This window comes from Leptonychotes weddellii, chromosome 1 (assembly GCF_054177405.1).
Source record: "Leptonychotes weddellii isolate Sample4059 chromosome 1, ASM5417740v2, whole genome shotgun sequence".
Taxonomy (NCBI): Eukaryota; Metazoa; Chordata; class Mammalia; order Carnivora; family Phocidae; genus Leptonychotes; species Leptonychotes weddellii.
This window is the reverse complement of record NC_138369.1, coordinates 143,361,058-143,384,107: the sequence shown is the minus strand read 5'-3', so window position 1 is coordinate 143,384,107 and position 23,050 is coordinate 143,361,058. Positions and strand designations below refer to the sequence as shown.

At 36.3% G+C, this 23,050-nt stretch overlaps 1 protein-coding gene and 1 long non-coding RNA gene across 2 annotated transcripts in view; both read left to right on the top strand.

Moving 5' to 3' along the window:
* The window catches only part of TRAT1 (T cell receptor associated transmembrane adaptor 1), a 31,634-nt gene extending 22,191 nt beyond the window's left edge, over nt 1-9,443 (top strand). The window contains exons 4-6 of the mRNA XM_031024180.2: nt 1,371-1,432; nt 3,481-3,569; nt 6,840-9,443. Of these exons, the coding sequence (XP_030880040.1) occupies nt 1,371-1,432; nt 3,481-3,569; nt 6,840-7,097 (409 nt within the window). The 3' untranslated portion in view covers nt 7,098-9,443. The remainder of the gene's footprint in view (nt 1-1,370; nt 1,433-3,480; nt 3,570-6,839) is intronic.
* Nucleotides 9,444-15,050: 5,607 nt separating this feature from the next.
* Nucleotides 15,051-22,694, top strand: LOC145716024 (uncharacterized). Its single transcript, XR_014138354.1, has 3 exons — nt 15,051-18,397; nt 19,049-19,115; nt 22,216-22,694. It is a non-coding gene; the product is annotated as an uncharacterized LOC145716024 (long non-coding RNA).
* Nucleotides 22,695-23,050: the final 356 nt, after the last annotated feature.

The window sequence follows — 23,050 nt, the reverse complement described above, 5'->3', positions numbered from 1 at the left end:
TTTTTTTTTTTAAGATTTTATTTATTTATTTGAGAGAGAGAGAATGAGAGACAGAGAGCATGAGAGGGAGGAGGGTCAGAGGGAGAAGCAGACTCCCCGCCGAGCAGGGAGCCCGATGCGGGACTCGATCCCGGGACTCCAGGATCATGACCTGAGCCGAAGGCAGTCGCTTAACCAACTGAGCCACCCAGGCGCCCCAGTTGCTACTCTTTTATGAAATGCCAGTCTCACTGCTGATCTGTTCCTCTGTTCCCAGCCTGCCATTGTGAACGCTGGTCACCAGGGCCATTGTCGTCTGGTGACAATGATAGATGTCTAATCCTAAAAGGGTTTCTCAGATGAAGCTGTAAGGAAATTTAATCAAACATCAAGAGCAAACAGTATTCAGGGTTTTTGGACCAGACTTGCATTACAATCCTAGCACTGCTAGTTACTGTCTTTGTCTTTGGACAATTTAACTCTAGGAGTTACAAATTCCTTATATGCACAGTGGGGATTTAAAAAAAAAAATAAGTATCTCAGAGTTGTTGTGAGGGCTGAGTGAGCACCAGCATAAAGAAAAGCTTTCAGAATTGGTACTTACTGCAGGCATTACACATAAGGCTAGGGAAAATATGTTAATCTATCCATCTGACTCTCAGACTTCCCATCTATAAAGTGGGAAATAATATTTTTGCAGAATTTCCCTAGGGCTTTGGTATAATGTATATAAAACATTTAACACAGCATCTGGATGTAATAAGAGGTGATCAATCATTTTACGACATCTGGACATCTGCCAAGCTGGGTCTGTAGTATCTCTTTGGTCTTGTATTTTTTAAGCATCATTTTCAGTTAGTATTTACTTAGTAAACATAGTTTTAGGGGATTATTCAGAGTGATATTCTGGGCAAGTAAACTGGCAGTACAATGTACAGGTAAGAGTACGGATAACCTCAGTTCTAGTCCCAGCTCTGCCACTTACTCTTCTTCTGACCTTCAAATTACATGACCTCTCTGCGCCTCAAATTCCTTATCTATAAAATGGGGATGTGATAGTGCCTGTCTGGTCGGATTTTTGTTAGAATGGAATAAAGGAATATAGAAAATGCAGTTGAAGTAGCATCTGACAAATATAAGTGCTAAGTAAGTATTTGCTATTGTTATTTCCTGAAAGGCCCAAAAACACCTGTTCAAATGTATATACACACACAATGCATGTAGGCATTCATGCACTTTTGCATCCATTCACTCGTACATAAACATATCTACCTTGGTTGGCTGAGGATAAACAAGAACATGCAATCATATATTGAATTTAGCTGAGAAATTAGTTAAGAACTATGTGTTAAGTGGATTCTAATAAGATAAATTATTTTTCATTATTATAGGGAGGATGACTATTATATTGAAGATACACCAATTTATGGTAACTTAGATGACATAGTCCCAGGTAAGTTTTATTTTTCCAAAAATTATATTTATCTATAAATTAATATCCATCCCCTTAATTCCACAGCATTTGAGGTGGCTTATTTTTGGTTGCAATCACATTTAAATATCCCAATGGTAACCATAGGTTCAATAATGTTTAGCATATTATTTAGTATATATTCCAAAGCTGCATATTATAAATTGTATTGCAACATCCTGTTTTTCTATATTTTCTTCATTTTACTGTAGTAGAAATGTGAATACAGGAGACTCTATTACTATGAATTTTGACACACACAATTCTATGAAATAAAGTTATTTCTAGAACAGAAAATGGCTCAGGGAAAGAGCTTTGCACTCTGTCTACAAAAGCAAATCTACAGTGAATAATCTGAAACAAGGAGCATGTTCTCTGGTTTCCCTTGTTTTAACTGCTCATGTTAAGCAGAGAACCTAGGGCCACATTGATGGCAAGTGGGGAAAGAGAAGAACTAAATTACCACTGACTAGGTTATACATTTTTTGTTCTTAGGTAACAAGTTCTTTTCAATTCCCAGCATCCCTTATTACTTGAAACATCCCAACCACCCCAAAACAAAATGCCACTAAATTCCTTAAAGCAGACAATCATGATCTGATCCCAGAGTTCTGATGAGAGAAGCCAGGAGGCTAAATGCTAGCATTTAACCCCATCCTTGCACCCGCAAGCATTTCACTTCATTCGTGAATTGGGGGTTAACAGAGATTTCCAGAAATGGACTAAACTCTCTGTATCACTGTATATCAAATCTAAGCTATCTAAATGTCTGTATATGCAATTCTCCTAAAGTTAGGAATGTGAGAATATTAAAGGATTCAAAATTTTATTTAATTAAAAAAAATGTATTTAATCTTTGTCTTTCCCCTCCTTTTAAAGTATCTTCTAATCTCTACACTCCGAGAAATCAGAACTATTTTTTAGGACTATCCTGTTAAAAATAATTTGCCCTCCTGTTTCACCTTGCAGAATCATCATGCCTACCTATAATATTTGAGGTTTCAATTCTTCCATACTCTGGTGGTACAAAGCCCACCATATCTGCAATTTCCATATCTAAGGGAGCATAGGTGCCACCCACATGTTCTGATTTAGTAATTTTAAGAATAGGGTTTAGGAATTTGCTACTTAACAAATTTCCAGATAAGTCTAATATATGTTTTCCATGGACCATGCTTCGAGAAACATCATTCTTCTGTGTTGCTTTTCAGAAAGGGTTGAATGATTATAAGATAACTTGCATTGTAGTAAATGTATCTTTTTTTCTATGGGATCAAATCAATGCCATCCACATTTCTGCCAGGCAACTGGCCATCCTACAAGTCACTTTCTCTCTTCTTCCTTTCAAACAGGCACATCTGGGGGAAGAAAGGGATGGATGGTTTAATAAGCATGTCCCCACAGGATGAAATGACTGCAGGTCTGCTGGCTATTGGACACTGCACAGAAACCCTAAATACTTAGGACCAGCATTACAGAGCTCCAGACCCCTCCCCCCAAACATCTGGGATGTGCTGTCACTGATTTATGGGACAAAAAACATGACCTAAACATTCTTTTTCAAAAATAGAGGTGTTTAAATGCCTCTGAGTAAAACTTCTTACTCGTGGGTAAAATGACCAAATTGCAATCATCGGCACATGTGCACTGCGCTGTACCACCGTGCACCATTTGCAATCGCACCCAAATAGAAGCAAACACATGGGATCTCTATAACATCCAAATGGAAGCTTAAGTTGAGCCCATCATGTCCTGCAATGGCATAAATTAATATGATCTAGTCTTTATCCCAAGTGACCTTCTTTTGTCTTATTATTAACTCCATGGGGTAAAAGCCTTCTTCACATTCTGATCTGCGGAAAATGGTTTGTGCTTCCTTACTTTTTTTGCATCTCCACAAAAAAAAACAAGCCGAATGATTCTTGGGGATTTCACATATACAGCTAAGTGTGGTTTGGGTCATGTATTTTTATTTGTGCCAGCATTTTTTCATTTTTTCATTGTAAATCGTGATCTTTTCAATTCTCAAGAACCAGTGGATGAAAATTGCTATGAACAAATGAAAGCTCAACCAGAGAGATATACAAATGAAATGCAAGAAGCCACCCCACCTGCACAGGTGAGTTTCGTTGTCTGTACTAAGGGTCAAGCTCAGCCTAGATCACAGCACGGCTGCATGTTTCAAGAATATAAGAGCAGCACATTCTGATTCACATCTGAAGCAGTCTGATATTTTACAGGCCAAATCAGTGTCAAGTTCTGGGACCTGAGCTCTAAAGGGAACCTCAAAGGCAAATAAACGGCACTCAGAACCACACTCAAAAAGTCAAAATTTTGTACCATTACAAAGCCAATAGGTTGAAGGAAAAAGTGGATTCTCTTCTTAACAATTAAGCTTTTTCTTTCAGATTGAAAAAAATTATGTACATCACAAAGATAAACATAAAAGTTGACACATATATAATGCTCATAAGACCTAGATGTCAGGAATTTATGGGGGTAGTGGGAGAAGGGGAGAAGGAAGGAGAAGAGAGAGAGAGACAGTGCTTTAGTTAAAAGATAAATTAGCTGGATATAAAAGACCATACTTCTATTTTATAAGGCAAATGAGTGTAAATTTTAACACAAGTTCTATGGCTGTGGGTTAATGGCAAGAGATTTTCACATGGCTTGTGCAGGGTTAGGTAAGATAAAAATGCAAGCAGAAACATATGAAAACCCAAGAAGAAATAGTTTTTCCTTTTCCTACCACAATCAGTTCCACCTCCTCAGACATAGCAGTGACTTCATCAGAAACCATTCACAATTCTTCATCTACATGCTGTTGAAATGTTATAAATTTGTTAAAAGAGTTCTTCCTTTCCATCCTAGATCTTGTCCCTTCAATTATGTGTTCTCTTGCTACTCCCTGAAATAGTGAGAGGGCCAGCCAGCATTTTCTACGTGGTCCTTATGTGTCAGGTCTTGTCATATGTTCTTTATATGTATTATCGTTTTAGAGTTTTATGAGGGAAACAGCATTATTTCTCCCATTTGACAGAGGCTTGAGAAGGATGAAAAACTGGCCCTAAAGCGCTCAGGTACTAAGTAGAAAGAGAATCTAAACTTAGTCCTGTCTAACAGAAAATATTTTCTTCCCTAAGATGGGTCACATCTTGAAAACTTCCCATTAAGATAGAATTTTTCTCTTTTCCTCGATATGAATCCACCAAGAAATCAGAATTCTTGAAGTTTTTAAGAAACCAAGATGTGGTAAGGTTTAAACAGATTATGAAGTCACTTTCTGATGCACAAATCTGTCATCTGATGTGTGATTAATGGTAAAAAATTTTTTAGATAAAAGGTATGAAAACCTGCATGTTCTAATATACCTGCTAAATCCAATATAATAAAGAGAAACCTCTTAGAGAAGGCTAAAATATAACCACACCATCTGAAATGTAGAGATTCACAGCACCTTAATTGTAAAAGAGCTGAAAATTCATAATAAAAGTTGCTATTTAGTACATATGAATTGTGGTACATCTGGGTTTTACTTAAGTGGAAATTGTGCAAAGCTTAAAATGTCTTTAAAAGCCTGCTATTTTATAAATTATGTATTTAAAGATACTTCTAAGGAGATTAGTATTTATTCTATTATACCCTTCTCACAAATTTAGTTTCACAAATTAAACATAATTTCTTTATATTTGCTCAATTCCATTTTATTAGAATGATCATGATCATCAAAACCACTACCCGGTTTGCTACTACAATACTTACTTTGGTCAATTACAAGAGCACTCTACAATATTATGCAGAAAGCTTTATGGATAAAGTGACTATTTGTTGGGAAAAGAAATAAGCTCCTTGCCCTTTAAAAATGATGTGCACAGTTCAGTAGTTGTAATTTCAATATCTATGTCTACCATTAACTAAGAAGAGTTCATCAGGAAACCTAATAATAAAATGAGTCCACAGAGTTCCTGTATCACAAAACAAAGTGAGGGATACAAGTGTGAGCTTGTACCTCTCCTCTTCATGTCCCAGTCTCCCGCTGATCTTGCCTTTCCCTCCTATGTCAGAAGTATCCACTCTCCTTTCCTAAGCCAATACCAATTTATGCTCTTGATCATTTCCTCCATTGCTTTCAAGATCTTGCACCTTCAATTATTTAATTTGTCTCCATTTTCGATTTTTTTCTTTAAAGAATCATTACGATTTACCTATCAATATGCAAAAATCACCCCAATATTTAAAAACAAAAACAGGGGCGCCTGGGTGGCTCAGTTGGTTAAGCGACTGCCTTCGGCTCAGGTCATAATCCTGGAGTCCCGGGATCGAGTCCCGCATCGGGCTCCCTGCTCGGCAGGGAGTCTGCTTCTCCCTCTGACCCTCCTCCCTCTCATGCTCTCTGTCTCTCATTCTCTCTCTCTCAAATGAATAAATAAAATCTTTAAAAAAAAAATAAATAAAAACAAAAACAAACAAAACAACAAAATTTGCCTTCTGCCTGTGTTTCTCTTTAATTCTTAAACTGATTCTTACTTTCCTCTACTGTTTCCATAGATACACAATCTTTTACTCCTGGCTATATTTTTTCCACCCATACACTCAACTGAAACCATTCTCTGGAAGTCACAAGTGACTCTTCATGTACAATCTGTGATCCTTTCTCAGGACTCACATTCTTTGAATTCTGCAGCACTTGATAAAGTTGACCAACTGTTGACCAAACATACATTATTTGAAATGCTTTTAGTTATAAGTACAGAAATAAAGATCTCCAAACCCAGCCTGAAACAAGCTCAAAGGGAACCTGGGGACAGGCAGGCAAGAAGGAAATAAAAGGGGAAGATGGAAAACTATAATTCTTGCCAGATGCCAGTCACAAAAATGGATACTGTCATCTTTATACTTCTGAATCTTTATACTTCTGAACTTCAAAAATGTAGAAAAAGTGGGGATTTTTGTGGGTACCATCAAATGACCAGTTATTAAACATATGCAAAATAGATTTTGAGATTCATTAAATTCCTTCCTATCATGTTTATTCCCAGCTTAACAAATTTGAGTATTGTCACTTGGTGAAAGCAACACAGGGCAAGAGCTACCTAAGGTGAAGTCAGGGGGAGAGGCACATGAGAGTCCATCTAAAATGTTCATGTATATTTTGTGTATAAAAAGAAATAAAAATACACACACAAAAATTTCATCTAAGCATTTTTCTACTCAAAAGTCTTGAGTTGACTATTGTTTTTTGTTGTCATCCTACCTGGCCAATTTGGCAAAACAAGGTAGCCAAAGCCCAGAAAACAAGCTGCTTGTTTTTCATAGATCTTAGAAATTCCCAGAAGTCATCAAAGTTAAAGAATGAGATAACAAAAAGTTAACATGCCTTTCTTTTTAGGCAACTGAGGAACCACAGATGTTCTATGCCTCACTGGATCACAACTGTAAGGGGAAGCACAGGAAGCCCAAGAAAGAGAATAGTTATTTGTTAGACAAGGATGAAGATGAGCAGTTACATGCTGTGGATGCCAGCCTTTCTAAAACCACTTCAGTAGACAATTTCCCACTTGAGAGCCAGGAAATAGAGGAAAATGTTCATGATGATCCCATCAGACTGTTTGGATTGATTCATGCAAAGAGAGAATCTATAAACTAGCTGGACTATGATCTAGCTCAATAATCCCACTCTTATTGGAGATGTTTAAAAAAAAAATCCCTATATGACACAAGATTTGGGAGGGTGACGATCTAAATCATTTGTTAGTGGGATGGTGGCTTACCTCTTATCCAGAGCTTATGTTCTTGCAAACCAAATGTAATGCCATGAAAATTAGTTATTTGAATTTGCTTACCAAATACCTAAGTAGTAAAATGTAAAATAAAATCAAGTTTGCAAATTGAACCTAATTACGAAGTCACAACTTCACCAACAATACTTAATACCCTGTGAAATAAACAAAAAAAAATGTTTTAAGCATAAGTATACTCTAGAACATATTGAAAGAAAAATAAAAGCCACCATTTAAAAAAATATTTTTCCTTTTTCATCCATAGAACACCCCTTAGTTGAAAGAAATTTCTGATTGAAAGACATGGGACATTAAATATATTTCTACAAGAAGTGGAAGAGTCTTCTTAAGAAGTATTGTTCCCACATGGGAGTATCTTTATTGCTTTTTAAAATTGTTATAAAGTTAATGCATGCTCCTTATAACAATAAACAGATATAAAAAAGAATTTGGATATTCCACTAGCCAGAGATAATTACTATGAGCAACTTTCCATATGTACATACATCAGTTGTCTCTTTCTTTTTTTCTCTTTTACCAAAAAAAGGGAGTGATTATTTTACACATATTATTTAAACTTTTCCCACTTAATATATTGGTGATTTATTTTCCTTATTTTTTTAACTATAACTAAATACAGTTACATATTATAATTTCAATGCCTGCATAGCATCTCATGGATGACTACATTAGAATTTATTCAAATAATTTGAAAGTACATTTAGCTCATTTTCAAGTTCTGTTTTTCACTTTTACAAATAATATTGCAATGAGAATGCATTTCCACACGGGTGTAAGTACTTACCTGACTTCTCGAGGCTAAATGCCTAGGAAAAGAATTGCTACTTCAAAAAGTGTACATGGTGAGTATCCATAGAATATATTTCTAAAAGGTCAAGAGTTTGATCAAGGTATGTGTCCAACTTAAATTCCTAACCTGCCCTCCAAAAAGTTATTTTTAAAAAAATCTTTCTGTTATCTTTCTCCATTTGGAATAGAAGTTTAATTGGGTCTCAAGTCATCACTGACCAAGGACAGTGTACATGTGAGCTGTCAGTCCTGCCCTCTAACCAGAGCTTAGTGGATATCATTCATTCTTCTTCAGTTCTCTGTTGAGCTCCTAGTGTAGTGTAGGCACTAAGTTAGACACTCGTGTACAACGAGGGAAACAGAGGTAAAACAAGGTAGGCCCTGTCCCCATGGAACTATAAACGTGTAGAAAAGATGAGTATCAGGTTAATAAAGTATCAGTACTAGTAAAAAAAGTATAATTAAGAAAATAGAATGAGAAATAATAATGGAGAGAAGGACATCTCTGAAGAGAAAATTTTAATTCTGAGAAATGAACAATGAGGAGTGACCCATGTAAAGAGAGAGGAAGGAAGAGCATGTATGGAAGAGTTCTGTCCATATTTGGAAGTACCAACTTCTGTCAATAATTGTTTTCCATTATGAACTGGCATATAATTAAATGTCAATGCTAGAGTAAAATATTTCAAGTTGTCCACAATGTCATAAAAAAATCCAAAAAATATCAATGTCTAAGGGTAGAAGAATAAGAATCAGGTTTCTGATTTTAGAGAGAAACCATAAAAACATAAGAAATAATAATTAATAAGTATATATTGACTTTAAATTTTAAAAATATTTGCTATCATGTATTTGTGTTACATTTCTATACATACCATTGTTCAGTAAAAATAAAGTTTGATTGTATTTTTGGCAGTTACTTTTTCCCATAACTAATCTACATCATTCACTTATATTATTGACCTAGCTCCTAAAGATATTTGCATTTTTTGCCTCTGGTTTATATCATTTGAATTCCACTCAATATTTTGAGTTTTACGTATCAAATGTACTTGATGACTGATAATTTGGAAGGTTTTAACTACAAATTTAACTTCCTTAATAAATAAAAGACTATTCAAGTTATCTATTTCCTGTTGAGTGAATGTGGTAGTTTGTGTCTTTTGAGGAATGTGTCCCTCTCATTTAAGTTGTTTAATTTATTAGCATGAAGTTGTTCAAAATATTCCAATATTGTCCTTTTAATATCTGAAGAATCTAGTAAATTTAACTTCTCTTTGATGCTTCTTTTTCCCCCCTCATCTGTCTAGTTAGAGATTTATCAACTTTTTTATTTCCTCAAAGAACCAGTTACCATTCACATAATTTTTCTGTTGTTTTTATATTTTCTGTTTCATCAATTTGCCCTCTGATTTATATTATATTATTTCTTCTGTTTGTTGTATTTTCTTTTTTTTTTTTTTAAAGATTTTATTTATTTATTTGACAGAGAGATAGACAGCACAAGTAGGCAGAGTGGCAGGCAGAGGGAGAGGGAGAAGCAGGCTTCCCGCTGAGCAGGGAGCCCGATGCGGGGCTCGATCCCAGGACCCTGGGATCATGACCTGAGCTGAAGGCAGCCGCTTAGCCGACTGAGCCACCCAGGCGCCCCTGTTTGTTGTATTTTCATCTGTTCTTTTTTTAGCTTCTCAAGGTGGAAGCTGAGGTCAGTAATGAGACTTTTCTTCTTGTCTAAAATGGGCATTTGTTTTCATAAATCTCCCACAAATTTTGATATATTGTGTTGTTATTTTTTTTTTTTAAGATTTTATTTATTTATTTGACAGAGAGACACAGCGAGAGAGGGAACACAAGCAGGGGGAGTGGGAGAGGGAGAAGCAGGCTTCCCGCTGAGCAGGGAGCCCGATGCGGGACTCGATCCTAGGACCCTGGGATCATGACCTGAGCCGAAGGCAGACGCTTAACGACTGAGCCACCCAGGCGCCCCTATTGTGTTGTTATTTTTATTTCAAATATTTCTAATTTCCCTTTGATTCCTTCTTTGGCCTATTGGTTATTTAGAAGTGTATTATTTACGCAAACAATGAGTCATGGAACACTACATCAAAAACTAACGATGTAATGTATGGTGATTAACATAACATAATAAAAAAAAATCCAGTTCATTTATCCCATTAAAAAAAAAAAGAAGTGTATTATTTAGTTTCCAAGTATTTGAAGAGTTTCCAGATATCTTTTTGTTATTGATTTCTAATTTAACTCCATTGTGGTAAGAAAACATATGACTTGAATCCTTTTAAATTTATTGATGCCCAGAATATAGTCTATCTCAGTGAATGATGATATGCGCTTGAAAAGAATGCATAGTCTATTTTTGTTAGATAGAATATTTTCTAAATGCCAATTAGGTTAACTCGGTTGATAGAGCTTTTCAAGTCTTCTATATCCTCTCTATTTAAAATGCATTTTTATAGGCAGCATATAGTTTATTTTGCTTTTTTAATCCAATCTGATAATCTTTGTCATTTAATTGAAGTATTTAGACCATTCTCATTTAATGCAGTGATTGATATGGTTGGGTTCAAAGCAATACTCTTGATCTCTGTTTTCTCTTAGTCTCCTCTATTCTTCATTCATATTTTCCTCTTTTTATGACTTCTATATTACAATTGACACTTGAACAATACAAGCGTTAGAGGAACAACCCCCCACACAGTCAAAAATCCACATAAAACTTTTGACTCCCCCAAAACTTAACCACTAATAACCTCCTGTGGACTGAAAGCCTTATCAATAAACAAACAGTCGATTAACACATATTTTGTATGTTTTATGTATTATATACTGTATTCTTACAATAAAATAGAGAAAATATTATTAAGAAGATCACAAGGAAGAGAAAATACATTTACAATACTGTACTTTATTTATCAAATAAAAAACTCTGCATATAAGCAAACCCACGCAGTTCAAACCCACGTTGTTCAAGGGCCAACTGTACATTGGTATTATTTTATGACTCTTTTTTATCTTCATGGATGGATTATTAGTTAGAAATCTGTTGTGTCATTTTAGTGATTGCTTAGGGTTTATAATAAACATCTTTCTTTAAGATTTTATTTATTTATGGAGAGAGAAAGAGAGAGCAGGGAGGGAAAGGAGAAGCAGGCTCCCCACTTGAGGAGGGAACCCCAAGCCGGGCTCCATCCCAGGACTCTGGGATCATGACCTGAACTGAAGGCAGATGCTTATCTGACTGAGCCACCCAGGCACCCCTATAATAAACATCTTTAACTTACCACAGTCTACATTCAAATGATATACTACTACTTTGGTATAGTATAAGAACCTTAAGACAGTGTACTTCTCTTTCTTCTGACTTTTGTGCTCTGGGTTTTATTTATTTTACACATTGTTACTATTTTTCCCTTAATACGGAATTATCCTTATTATTTCCTTTAATAAGGCCAATTCTCTTTTTAAAAAATTTAAATAATAATAAATATAGTAATGTTTATCCCTGTAGTTAACATTTCCAGAACTCTTCAATCCTTTGTGTAGATACAGGCTTCTATCTAGTATCATTATTCTTCAACTTAAAGGACTTTCTTAAACACTTTTTTAGAACAGGTCTGCTGGTGATGAATGCCTCCAGCTCTTACATATCTGAAAAAGTCTCTACTTGCTTTCATTTTGAAAGCTATTTTCTCTGGGTAAAAAAATTTATGGTTGAGTTGACTGTATATTTCTTTCAGTAATTTAAAGATACTGCTTTCTCAGTTACATTTTTCTGAAGAAAAAATGTAGTGTCATATTTGTCTTTGTCCCTCTGTTATTTCTTATTTTCTCTGATTGTTTTAAGATTTTCCTTCTCACTGGTTTTAAACAATATGCCTTGGAGTAGTTTTTGTTTGTTTGTTTTTATGTGTCTTGTGTTAGGAGATTGTTGAGGATCTTGAATCTGTGTATTTATAGTTTTCATCAAATATGGAGAAAAAAATGACCAATATTTCTTTAAATATTTTTCCTGTCCCCCCCCCCCATTTTCAAGTTCTTCAATCACTTGCAAATTCTCCCACATTTCACTGATACGTTTATTTCAGTCTTTTCTCTATGTTCCATTTTGGATAGTTTCTTTTGCTATGTCTTCAAGGTCACTAATCTTTGCTTCTAAAATGTTTATCTGCCAGTAATCCAAGATAGATACTTTTTAATCTCAGACAATTTGTTTTTATCTCTATAAATTCAGCTTGAGTAATTTTTTTTCATTTTCGCATCTCTATCATACATGTCTAACCTTTCTTCTCACTTCTTGAACATATTGCATGTAGCTCTAACAACTGTTATAATGTTTTTATCTACTAATTCTATCATCTCTGTTATTCTGAGTTTCAACTGACTTATTTTCCCCATTATGGGTTATATTTTCCTACATTTTTAAATTCCTAGTATTTTTTTAAGACAAGGTACGTTAGTATGTAACTTAAAAGTCTGTGTTAAAGCTACAAATAATGCACCAATTAATATTATACATCTATAGTATGTACAATACAGAATATATATAAAATATTAAGGTAAAAATTCCTAGGCCTACAGGGGCGCCTGGGTGACTCAGTTCAGCTCAGGTCATGATCCTGGAGTCCTAGGATCAATTCCCGCATCAGGCTTCCTGCTCAGCAGGGAGTTTTCTTCTCCCTCTGACCTTCTCTCCTCTCATGCTCTCTCTCACTCTCTCAAATAAATAAATAAAATCTTAAAAAAATTTCTAGGGCCTACACACAAATTTAATAAAAAGTTATAGTTGCACATTTTAATATACTGTTTAAAAAACTCGATGGGTTAAGTAAACAAATAATAATCTCATAATACAGAGGATTAAGTAATACAATCAACATCCTCAGTTTAATAGGTATGTTTAGAATTTTTAACATCAGAAATAAAGAACATACATCCTTTCCACATGTCTCTGGAAAGTTTACCAAATGTATTAGCCACAGTGGAAACTCATAAATCATAAAAAGCAGAGATTTTACAAACGACATATGTGCATCATAGGTCAATGAAACTAGAAATCAGTAAGATTGATCCCCAAATTCCCTCAACTATCTGAAAATTATGAAACATTTTTTAAAGATTTTATTTATTTATGTGACAGAGAGAGAAAGCAAAAGCAGGGGGAGTGGCAGAGGGAGAGGGAGAAGAAGGCTCCCCAATGAACAGGGAGTCCAATGTGGGGCCTGATCCCAGGACCCTGGGATCATGATCTGAGCCGAAGGCAGACACTTAACCAACTGAGCCACCTAGGCGCCCTTATGAAACATTTTTCTTTTTTTTTTTTTAAACGATTTTATTTATTTGACAGAGAGAGACACAGCGAGAGAGGGAACAAGCAGGGGGAGTGGGAGAGGGAGAAGCAGGCTTCTGGCGGAGCCTGATGCGGGGCTCAATCCCAGGACCCTGGGATCATGATCTGAGCCGAAGGCAGATGCTTAACAACTGAGCTACCCAGGCGCCCCATGAAACATTTTTCTAACATAACTTCTAGGTCAATGAGAAAATTGCAATTAGGATAGCAGATTTTCTAGAAAATAATGAAGTAAAGAATACATCTAAAAACCTATGCATTATAGTAAAGATGTATTCAGAGAAAACATTATGACCTCAAATTCTTTTTTGTTAAATATTATTTTTTTAATTATTTAAATTCAATTAATTAACATATAATGTATTATTAGTTTCAGAGGTAGAGTTCAGTGATTGATCAGTCTTATATAACACCCAGTGCTCATTACATCTATATTTTTAAGATTTATTTATTTATTTGAGAGAGAGAGAGTGCATGTGAGTGGGGGAGGGGCAAAGGGACAAGGAGAGAGAATTTTAAGCAGACTCTGTGCTGAGCTTGGGGCCTGATTCTGGGCTTGATCAAAAGACCCTGCGATCATGATCTGAGCCAAAATGAAGAGTTGGACGCTTAACTGAGCCACCCCTGTAGAGTCTTGCTTTAAAACTTTGTTAGGTCCAGAGGAGGGTCTTGCCTCAGCAGTAGGCCAAATTTAAGTTAGTTTAAAATCTGCTCTGGCCCTCATGAATTATGAGGTGTTCCACTCTGGCTGTGGAAAACAGGTATTCTGCCCAATCTTGTGTGAACCATGGGGACTGTTTTCTCTCATCTTTTTTAGGTGGGTCTTTTCCCCAAGCTTTTGGTAGCTTTCTTACATGCATGCACTGATTAGTATTCAGCTAAATACTCGAGGGGGACTCTTTGCACATCTCCACAGTTCTATGTACAGTTCTCTCCCCTCCAGTACTCTACCTTCTTGGATTCTCTTGACATGAAGATTCATCTTCTCAGTTCTGACAATCAGTGGACAATACCCACAACCCATCTGCCTGCTATAGGGCTGAAAACTTTTTCTAGACAAGATATGACAACAGTAGAGTTCACCTCACTTCCCATTTTTCAGAGATCATTGTCCTTCTTTGCCTGATGTTCAATGTCTTGAGTGCCATTGTTTCATATGTTTTGTCTGGATTGTAGTTGCTTAAGGTGGGAGGGTATATGTATCCAAGTGAGAAGGTAAGTCCAACATGTAATTTCTTCTTGACCAGAAGCAAAACTCCACTTTAGTGTAATTATACAATATATTTTTAGTGCAATTTAGTGTAATTCTGTAACTGAACTTGTAGTCTTTTAAATGTTAATTAGTAAGCTATGAATTACTGATCATTATGCAATTATTAAGGGAATATATATACTTTACCTGTGGCAATTCTCAGGGCTTATGTCCCAGAGGAGTCTCATTATAAGCTTTCACATTTCAACTAAGAAAAAAATGTACAGACAAGAATAAAGAGAAAATCCGTGACTAGAAAACAAAGGAATTCCAAACTCTCGAGATTTTCACTAAGAATGTTAAAGCTCCAAAAAGTTCAACTCAAATCTCAAGAATAAGAGCAATAATTCACTTCCCTTTGGTATTAAAGGGCTTATTTCTGGCAAAGTAAAAGTAGGGTGATTAGTTTTGAAATATGCTTTAAATCTCTCTGAGGTTTTGCCTTCACTTGATTAATAAAACAGACAATTTACATTAAGACACTAAAAACAGGACATATCAAAATTTAGAGAAGGGAACAAGAAAGAATACATATCCAGTAGAGGTGCTCTCTTAGTGCTGCTTGTCATTCCTTTAACCTGCTCTGTGGGAAAACACCCTACCCACTTGCATTTCTATTACCTAAGAAGTCATGGCTGCCTGGATCAGAGGTGGATACCTGAATCAAGACCGTTTACTCATCTTCTGAACCAATCTGTATACAGGAAATTGAACAGTGATTACTGAAGGCAGAGCCATAAAGATGCCATGAGGTGGAAATGGGGCCTTGGGAAGCAAGACACAATTACAAAGTACAGAAACTAACAAGATGATAGTTGCTAGAGAGTGGGGTTCAAGACTCCATAACCAATCAGACTAATCAGATAACCACCACCACAACAACTACAACTAATATTAAAACTTGTTAAATGCAAGACACTGGGCTAAGTGCTTACTTTCATACTTAATTTAGTCACATAAAACCCTAAAAGATGGAGGCTATTAAATCCTAATGTTACGGATGAGAAAACTAAGACTGATGAAGACTAACTTGCCTAATATTGCACAGATAAATTGTAGGTTCAAGATTTGAACATACGGGGTGCCTGGGTGGCTCAGTCGGTTAAGTGTCTGCCTTCGGCTCAAGTCATGATCCCAGGGTCCCGTGATCAAGCCCCATGTTGGGCTTCTGGCTCAGCAGGGAGCCTGCTTCTCCCTCTCCCCCTGCCCCTACTCTCTGCTCTCTCTCTCTCTGTATCTCTGTGTCTCAGATGAATTAAAAAAAAAATCTTTAAAGAAAAAAAAAATATTTGAACACACAATCTAAGTCCAGAGCTGGCTCTGTGAAGTAGTGATGTCTTAATGATCTCTTCAGTTGGTTCCAAGCGCTTTGAGCCCTGTTTTTGACTGTCCTATACCCCACCTTTTTGGTCATAATTAATCTCTCTCTACTTCCAATAGACTGGGTTTCCATTATTTAAAGTCAAAACTATTATTAAAACCAATTTTAAAAATATTTCTTTAAAATGTTGAAAAATAATGACCATTTATGGTAGCTTTCACACACTAAGAGCCTCTCCAGTTTAGGACAAATCCAAATATAAGTCCACTTAAATGACAGTCTGTTGCTCTCAATAAACACTAAGTCATCCACCACAAAATGTTCATATCAAAGTGTTTTTACAGGCAAGTATTTTATCAATGACACCTGTTTTTAAATACCTTGAAAGACAGAAGTCATCATTTTGGTGATTTGGGATACAAAAGTCATGCTCATGCCCCATAAAAGACAAAACTTAAAACTAACCTACACAAAAAAATTCCAATATTAAAGCTAAAACCTTATTTTGTGCTCAATTTTGTCCCATTTTATCTGGGGGGGGGATTAAATTTATCTCATTTAACATTAGAGAAATCTTTGGTACTTAAACCAAAATGAAAAGTGAATAAGCATTTCAATCAGTAGTGTCATTGGCCACCTCTGATGCAATGGACAACTCTCTTTGTCATAAAACTGGACAGTTAGTAGAGCTTTTATTTTGTTCTGTCTTCATCTCAATTGATTGAAGCAGTAATTGGTGGATTAATTTTTAAAATTAAGTACTGAATAATAAAAAGTACCATAAACATTTTAACCTCAAATGTATAAGCTTTTCTTTATTAACCTTTTGACATACGACCAAGACTTTTTCTTGAGAACATCTAAGATGGGATTTCCATGCCATATATCTCACTGTCTACAGCCCCAGTTTTAGTTTCTTTAGTGGAATAAAACTTTAAAACATTTGTGATGAAATCTAAGTACAGAATCTCTCCAGATTTTTGGCCTTTTTTCTAAGACTTTTATAAGTATTTTGTAAGTATTGCTACCATCAAAATTGGCAACAATTTTTAAGCAAGTCATGTTTATTGATTCTTTGTAAAGCACCAAACTGAATTATCAAAGAAAATGCTCCATCCACACCTATATTTCATTAGGAAACATAACAATTAATTATCTTAATTGTTTAACAATTAAATTATCTTATATAACTACAATAACAAGTACAGCTAGGACAATCAACTTTAGAAAGGAACACCACTGACTCTTGGAAAGCATACCACACTGGGGGTGGAGGAAATTCAGCAGGTTATAAGAGAATATCTAATGGTCTGAGTGTTTTTGATGCTGTGGCCAAAAGTCAGTCTGTTTACAGAAGGAAGAGAGAGTAGCTCCATACGTGGAGATCACTTAGCAAATGTTCTACTTCACAAATCCAAGTCAACTTTACAGAATGAATTTTTAGAACACTGGTAGGGTCCCCCACACCCACAAAATCTTTACCACTCAAGTCGTAGTAGTACCTGAACTCTACCAATGAAATTAATTATTGAATTAAACATCATTGTGTTTTGTAATTTTTCTTCAAATAACTGAGAGAAAAAATTATCAAGCCAACTGGGGCAAGTTGCCAGCTGTCCTCCAATTTCCATTCTCCCATTCTTCCTTAGTACAGAATCTTGATTTTTAACTAGTCACCATGAGGGCCTTAACAATTTTCTCAGCTTGACAAACTTTAGACAAATTTCTTCCTGACTATAGACCCTTAGTCTCCCTTTTCCTAGGGTATTTCTTTTAAAACAGTTGTAATTGCAAATTATTCCTCTGCCTCCTTTGAAATATATACAAATTCCTTAAAAGCCTCTTGGCAGTTTGATGACCAGGGACCTGGTCTCTTTGCAATGTGAACATCAAAAGAAAATATGCCACTATTTCCCAGTGTCCATGGGAGGGTAGAAGCTTAATTTCAGCGGGTACCTTTCTCCAAGTTGTAAAACTATCCCCTGCCACAAAGATAAGAGAAAGTTGACTTTTCCTTTGAGTAAGACAAATTAATAAACACAGGTGGCCTAAGGTTACCTCCACCCAGCTTTTAAAATCTCTCCAGTTTTTTGGTTCAGTAGAGTGGAGTTCACTTTTCCTCCTTTATTGCAATAGTCCTGAATAAAGTCTTCATTGCCTGTTTAACTTTGCCCAGTACAATGGATGCTGAATGCATAGCTGCAGGAACAACGTTCCCCCTATCGCTTGGTGTGCCCTTCTTTGGCCTTCATTTCCTCTAGCTGGAAGAAAGACATGGTGACTGAATTTAAGCAGCAATATTAGATCACAGGAAAGAAGCCATAGGCCGGGGATGGCAGAGAAACAAGATAAGAAATGCCTACCTCCCTCCCAAATGGAACACACCAACCGTGGACCAACTACCTGCAGCTTTTTCAATGTGAGAGAGAAGTTTCTGTGTTATTTAAGCCATTGTTATTTGGGATTTCTGTTACTTGTGGGTGGACCTAATATAGCTAATATACCCACAAATATCTTGGTTTCAGTTTTTAGTTAACTTTTCCCCAAGAGGTAAGAAGACATGCTAATATGACGTCATGAGGTGTGCGGTGGGGGTAGCAGAGTGGAGTCCACGGTGGTTTTCTTCACAGACTGAATCTATTCCACACTGCTCAGAATATTCTTAGAGATGTTTAAAAAGCCAGTTTGCAGGAAGATGGGTATTAAAATTCCTCACAAATGCATAAACTTGTTCCTCACCATTAAAATTTAGAATATATATATGACGATGGAAACTAAATTTGCATCATTATTAATTAATATATTCACCAATTCAGAGGACATACAATCAAAAGAATCAAACTGTGCCTTAAGGAGATCCCTTAAAAGAAAATATTTGGCAAAACATTTACAGATACTTTAAATAAATACAAAACAACCAATTTTTAAAAGACCAACAATTAATCCCTTGGTTATTTATACTTCATTCACTCTCTACATCTCACTATCAAATTGTTAAGGACAATATTACTGGCTGTAGTTTCAACCGTCCAGTTGATATTAGTCTGACCTAATTCATTCAACCTAGCAGGCCCTGGAAGACATGTCTCCAGCCATGATATAAATGAAGTGGCCTACAGAGTTCAACTCCAATACAGGTGAGAAGAAAGGCATGAAGAAGGGGGACAGTCAGATCCTAATCGGGTGGCAGGTCTGCAGCCTCTTGTTGTAGGGCACTTGGGTGAACAAAGAAATGAGCCTCTCTTACCAGGAGTGCTTCAATGTTCCCTGCTCTGTAAATTTTAAACTTTGGATTACCTTAAGAAGAAAATACCTTTGCCTGCCAATTTTGTCATTCTTGCAGTCATTGCATTCAATGAGAAACAGCACATTCCTCATTTTTTTTAAAGATTATTTATTTATTTATTTGAGAGAGATCATGAGCAGGGGGCGGTGTAGAAGCAGGCTCCCCACTGAACAGGGAGCCTGAGGAGGTACTCAATCCCAGGACCCTGGGATCATGACCAGAGCCAAAGGCAGATGCCCAAATGACTGAGCCACCCAGGCACCCACATTCCTCATCTGTAAAATCAGAATGTGCAAGGTTACTTCTGGATGCACCTTTTTTCACTGTAAATAAGTAAAATCCTATTCATCCTTTATTCCACCTCTGCAAATAAAAATGAGATCTTAGGCCTGGTTTTGACTTTCTGAGCTAAGTAATGAAGTTAGCAGAGCCTCACCTAAAGAAGAGTATAAGTCTTCACAATTAACAAAAAGAGTCTAAAAGAGATGAAGAGATATCCCCTTTCTCCTAAAGTTACAGACAGAGAGAGCTTTCTGCGTCATAAAACACATTCAAGGAGTCTGATCTGATAAGGTATTAAATTGAGAATGCTCACAAGAATACCAATCTTATTTCCTCTGTAACAAGGAGACTTGTGTGAATATTCATAACTGTTACCAACTTGTACTGTTCTTCCTATTAATATAAATTTGTCCTTGGAAGTATCAGAAAAGATTCTTGTAACACTCTGAAGACTTTAGAGATTGTTACCATACCCTGTAACAATACTAAAAGAAACTTACAATTCTGCTTGGTTATCTTACTTGACTTGGTAATATTATTATAATTGATATCTCAGTGCTTTTAAACAACATAAATACTTGGAAGATTAGTAGGTCATATTGGAAAAGAATTGCTGGCATGATGGAAAAAGTTAAAGTCTATGACAGCAGCTTTCTTGTTTTAATAAGAGATGAGTCTATCAACTTATCAGGAATAATATTTCACAAATATTATGAAAATGGATGAATAGCTCACCTCCCTGCTCCCTACCAGTAGTATATCTAAAATATAAGGATAGGGGCGCCTGGGTGGCTCAGTTGGTTAAGCAACTGCCTTCAGCTCAGGTCATGATCCTGGAGTCCCGGGATCGAGTCCCATATCGGGCTCCCTGCTCAGCGGGGAGTCTGCTTCTCCCTCTGATCCTCCCCCTCTCATGCTCTCTATCTCCCATTCTCTCTCTCAGATAAATAAATAAAATCTTTAAAATAAATAAATAAATAAATAAATAAATAAATAAAATATAAGGATACAAAAGTTGAAAATAAAAGGATGAAAAAATATAATAAGCAAATAACATAAAAGAAAGTTGACATCATTATACTAATGTTAGGCAAATGGACCTGAAAACAGAAAGCAATACTAGAAATAAAAGGGTCACTGCAATTAATGAAGTTAACATTAACTAGGAATATTTAAGAATTCAAGTTTGTATGTACGTAATACCATCTACAAAGCTAAAATTTACAGAACTGCAGAGAGAAAGTATAAAAATAATAGACTTAAACACAACTTTGTCTGTAATTAATAGATTAATACACAAAAGAATCAGTAAGGCTTTGAAAGATTTGGAAAACATAGTCAATATTGACCTAATGCAAAACTTGTAAGCTCCTGTGCTCTGGCAAACTGTTATATTGTGAAAGGGTTACAAGTCAGACCGGACCTCGCTGCCCCTGTTCTAGAGAGAGCTGACAGTGGGCTGGGGGTCTCCACCCTGACAGATCTGTCTCACCTGACCCCGCAACCAACCTCATTCATTTACCCTGGTAAGACATGATCAGAAAATGTTTGTGAGGAACTGGGATAAAGGGCTTATATAGAAGACTATATTCAGCAACTGGACGTTACTTTCAAGAACACATGGAACCTTTATGAAAATTACTGACCACATCCTAAGCCATAAATAAGTCTCAATATACGTCAAAGCATCAGAATTACACAGACATATTCCATGACAATGAAACTAAGTTAGAAATCAATTTTAATAAGAAATATGTTTAAAAAATCCATAAATTTGGAAATGATAAAACATATTTTTGAGTAACCCATGGATAAAAGAGGAAATAATTAAAGTCAAAACTGAACGCTAAATCCAAACTATAATTCTACTTCTTGTCGACTGTAGGTCAATGGAGAGCCTTGAATCCTTATGTTAGAAAAAAAAAAAAAGAAGGGGTGAAAACGGAAGGGTAAAATATCAATCGTAAAAAGTTGGAAAATAAATATCAATCAGTCTAAACAGAAAAAAACCACACAAAGGTAAGAAGAGCAACAGAAAGGAAAAATGGAATTAACAAAACCAAAGTTCATTCTTCGAGAAGGCCTAATACTGCCAATCTTCTAGATCAGTGGTTTGCCACTGAGAACAGTTTTGCTCCCCACTCGCCAACCTTTCTTTCTCAGGGGTCATTTGGCAAAGTGCGCAGACAGACTGGGTAATTGGAAATACAACCTGGGGTGGGGGGCGCTATGGGCATGTACTGGGTCCAGGCCAGAGATGCCACCAACCACCCTACTGTGCACAGGATCACCCCCCAAAGCAAAGAATCATCCGACCCAACATGACAAGGTTGAGAAACCCTGTCTCGCTGAATGGATTAAGAATAGAGAGAAGGCATGCAGAAACAATATCAGGAACACAAAGGATGTTCTCATGACCAAAATACAGAAAGAGACTTAAAAGGATAAGAACAAACATATGCAGACAGAAAAAACAAACAAACAAACAAAAAACAGAAAAGTAAAAGATTTCATATCACTGTGGAAGAAATTGACTCCATAGTTTGCAGTCTCCCTGCGGGAAAGCCAGACTCTCCTACACAGCTGCGGAAGAGTGTGGGGGAGTGCACGCTGGGGGGCACGGGGGTAACACTTACAAGAATTACAAGTGCATTTGCTCTTTGACACAGGACTCCGATTTTTAAGAATTGATTCTGTGGATACGTTGGTATGTTCACAAGGACATTTCCATGCGGCAGACATGCCGGCATCATCTGCAGTAGTGAACGTCTGAAAACAAGAGGAGTCTCGTTCCTGGAGCCCTGGGACTGCCACCAAATGGAATACTGTGAGGGCTCTAATGAGGAATAAGGACATGCTCTGTACATTGGTGTGGAAATGTTAACATTTTTTAAAAAACACGGTGTATAAGTGTGCATAAAGTATACTGCCTTTTGCATAAGGCAGTCCGGGTGAAGAAATAAGAATATACATATATTTGAATTTACTTGTATTTGCATGAGTATGAATATGAAAAACTCCCTCTAGGGAGGTGGAGGGGCCTCCCAGAACATACTCAGAATTGAATTTCACACAACCTTGACAAACAAAGGCATGAAGCCAGAATTAATTTTATTTACCTGAATAAAACAATATACCTTTTCTGGTCCCAGAGTGTTGTAGAACAAATTCATCCCTTCTCTACCACAACGGTACATTTAATGTTTTCAATAATTGATTGATTTTGCATCATTTTATTTGAAGACCATCCCTCTTTTGGAGTATGCCAATAAAAAACTCAAGAATGAAAGCGGTTCATATTTTATCCAATCTCGTGTAGTTATTACTACCGCCTGCAGAGACCCCTAGTTAGACCGCCTGATCTACTCAGAAACAGCAGCCCTAATGAATCGGGCTTCTCACAGAAATACATCACACCATGCACTTTCTTACAACTGCCCTACTTTCCAGCAGTCTGATTCTGTACCAGAGAGCTGACATAAAGTAATCCTTCCTTGACAGAGG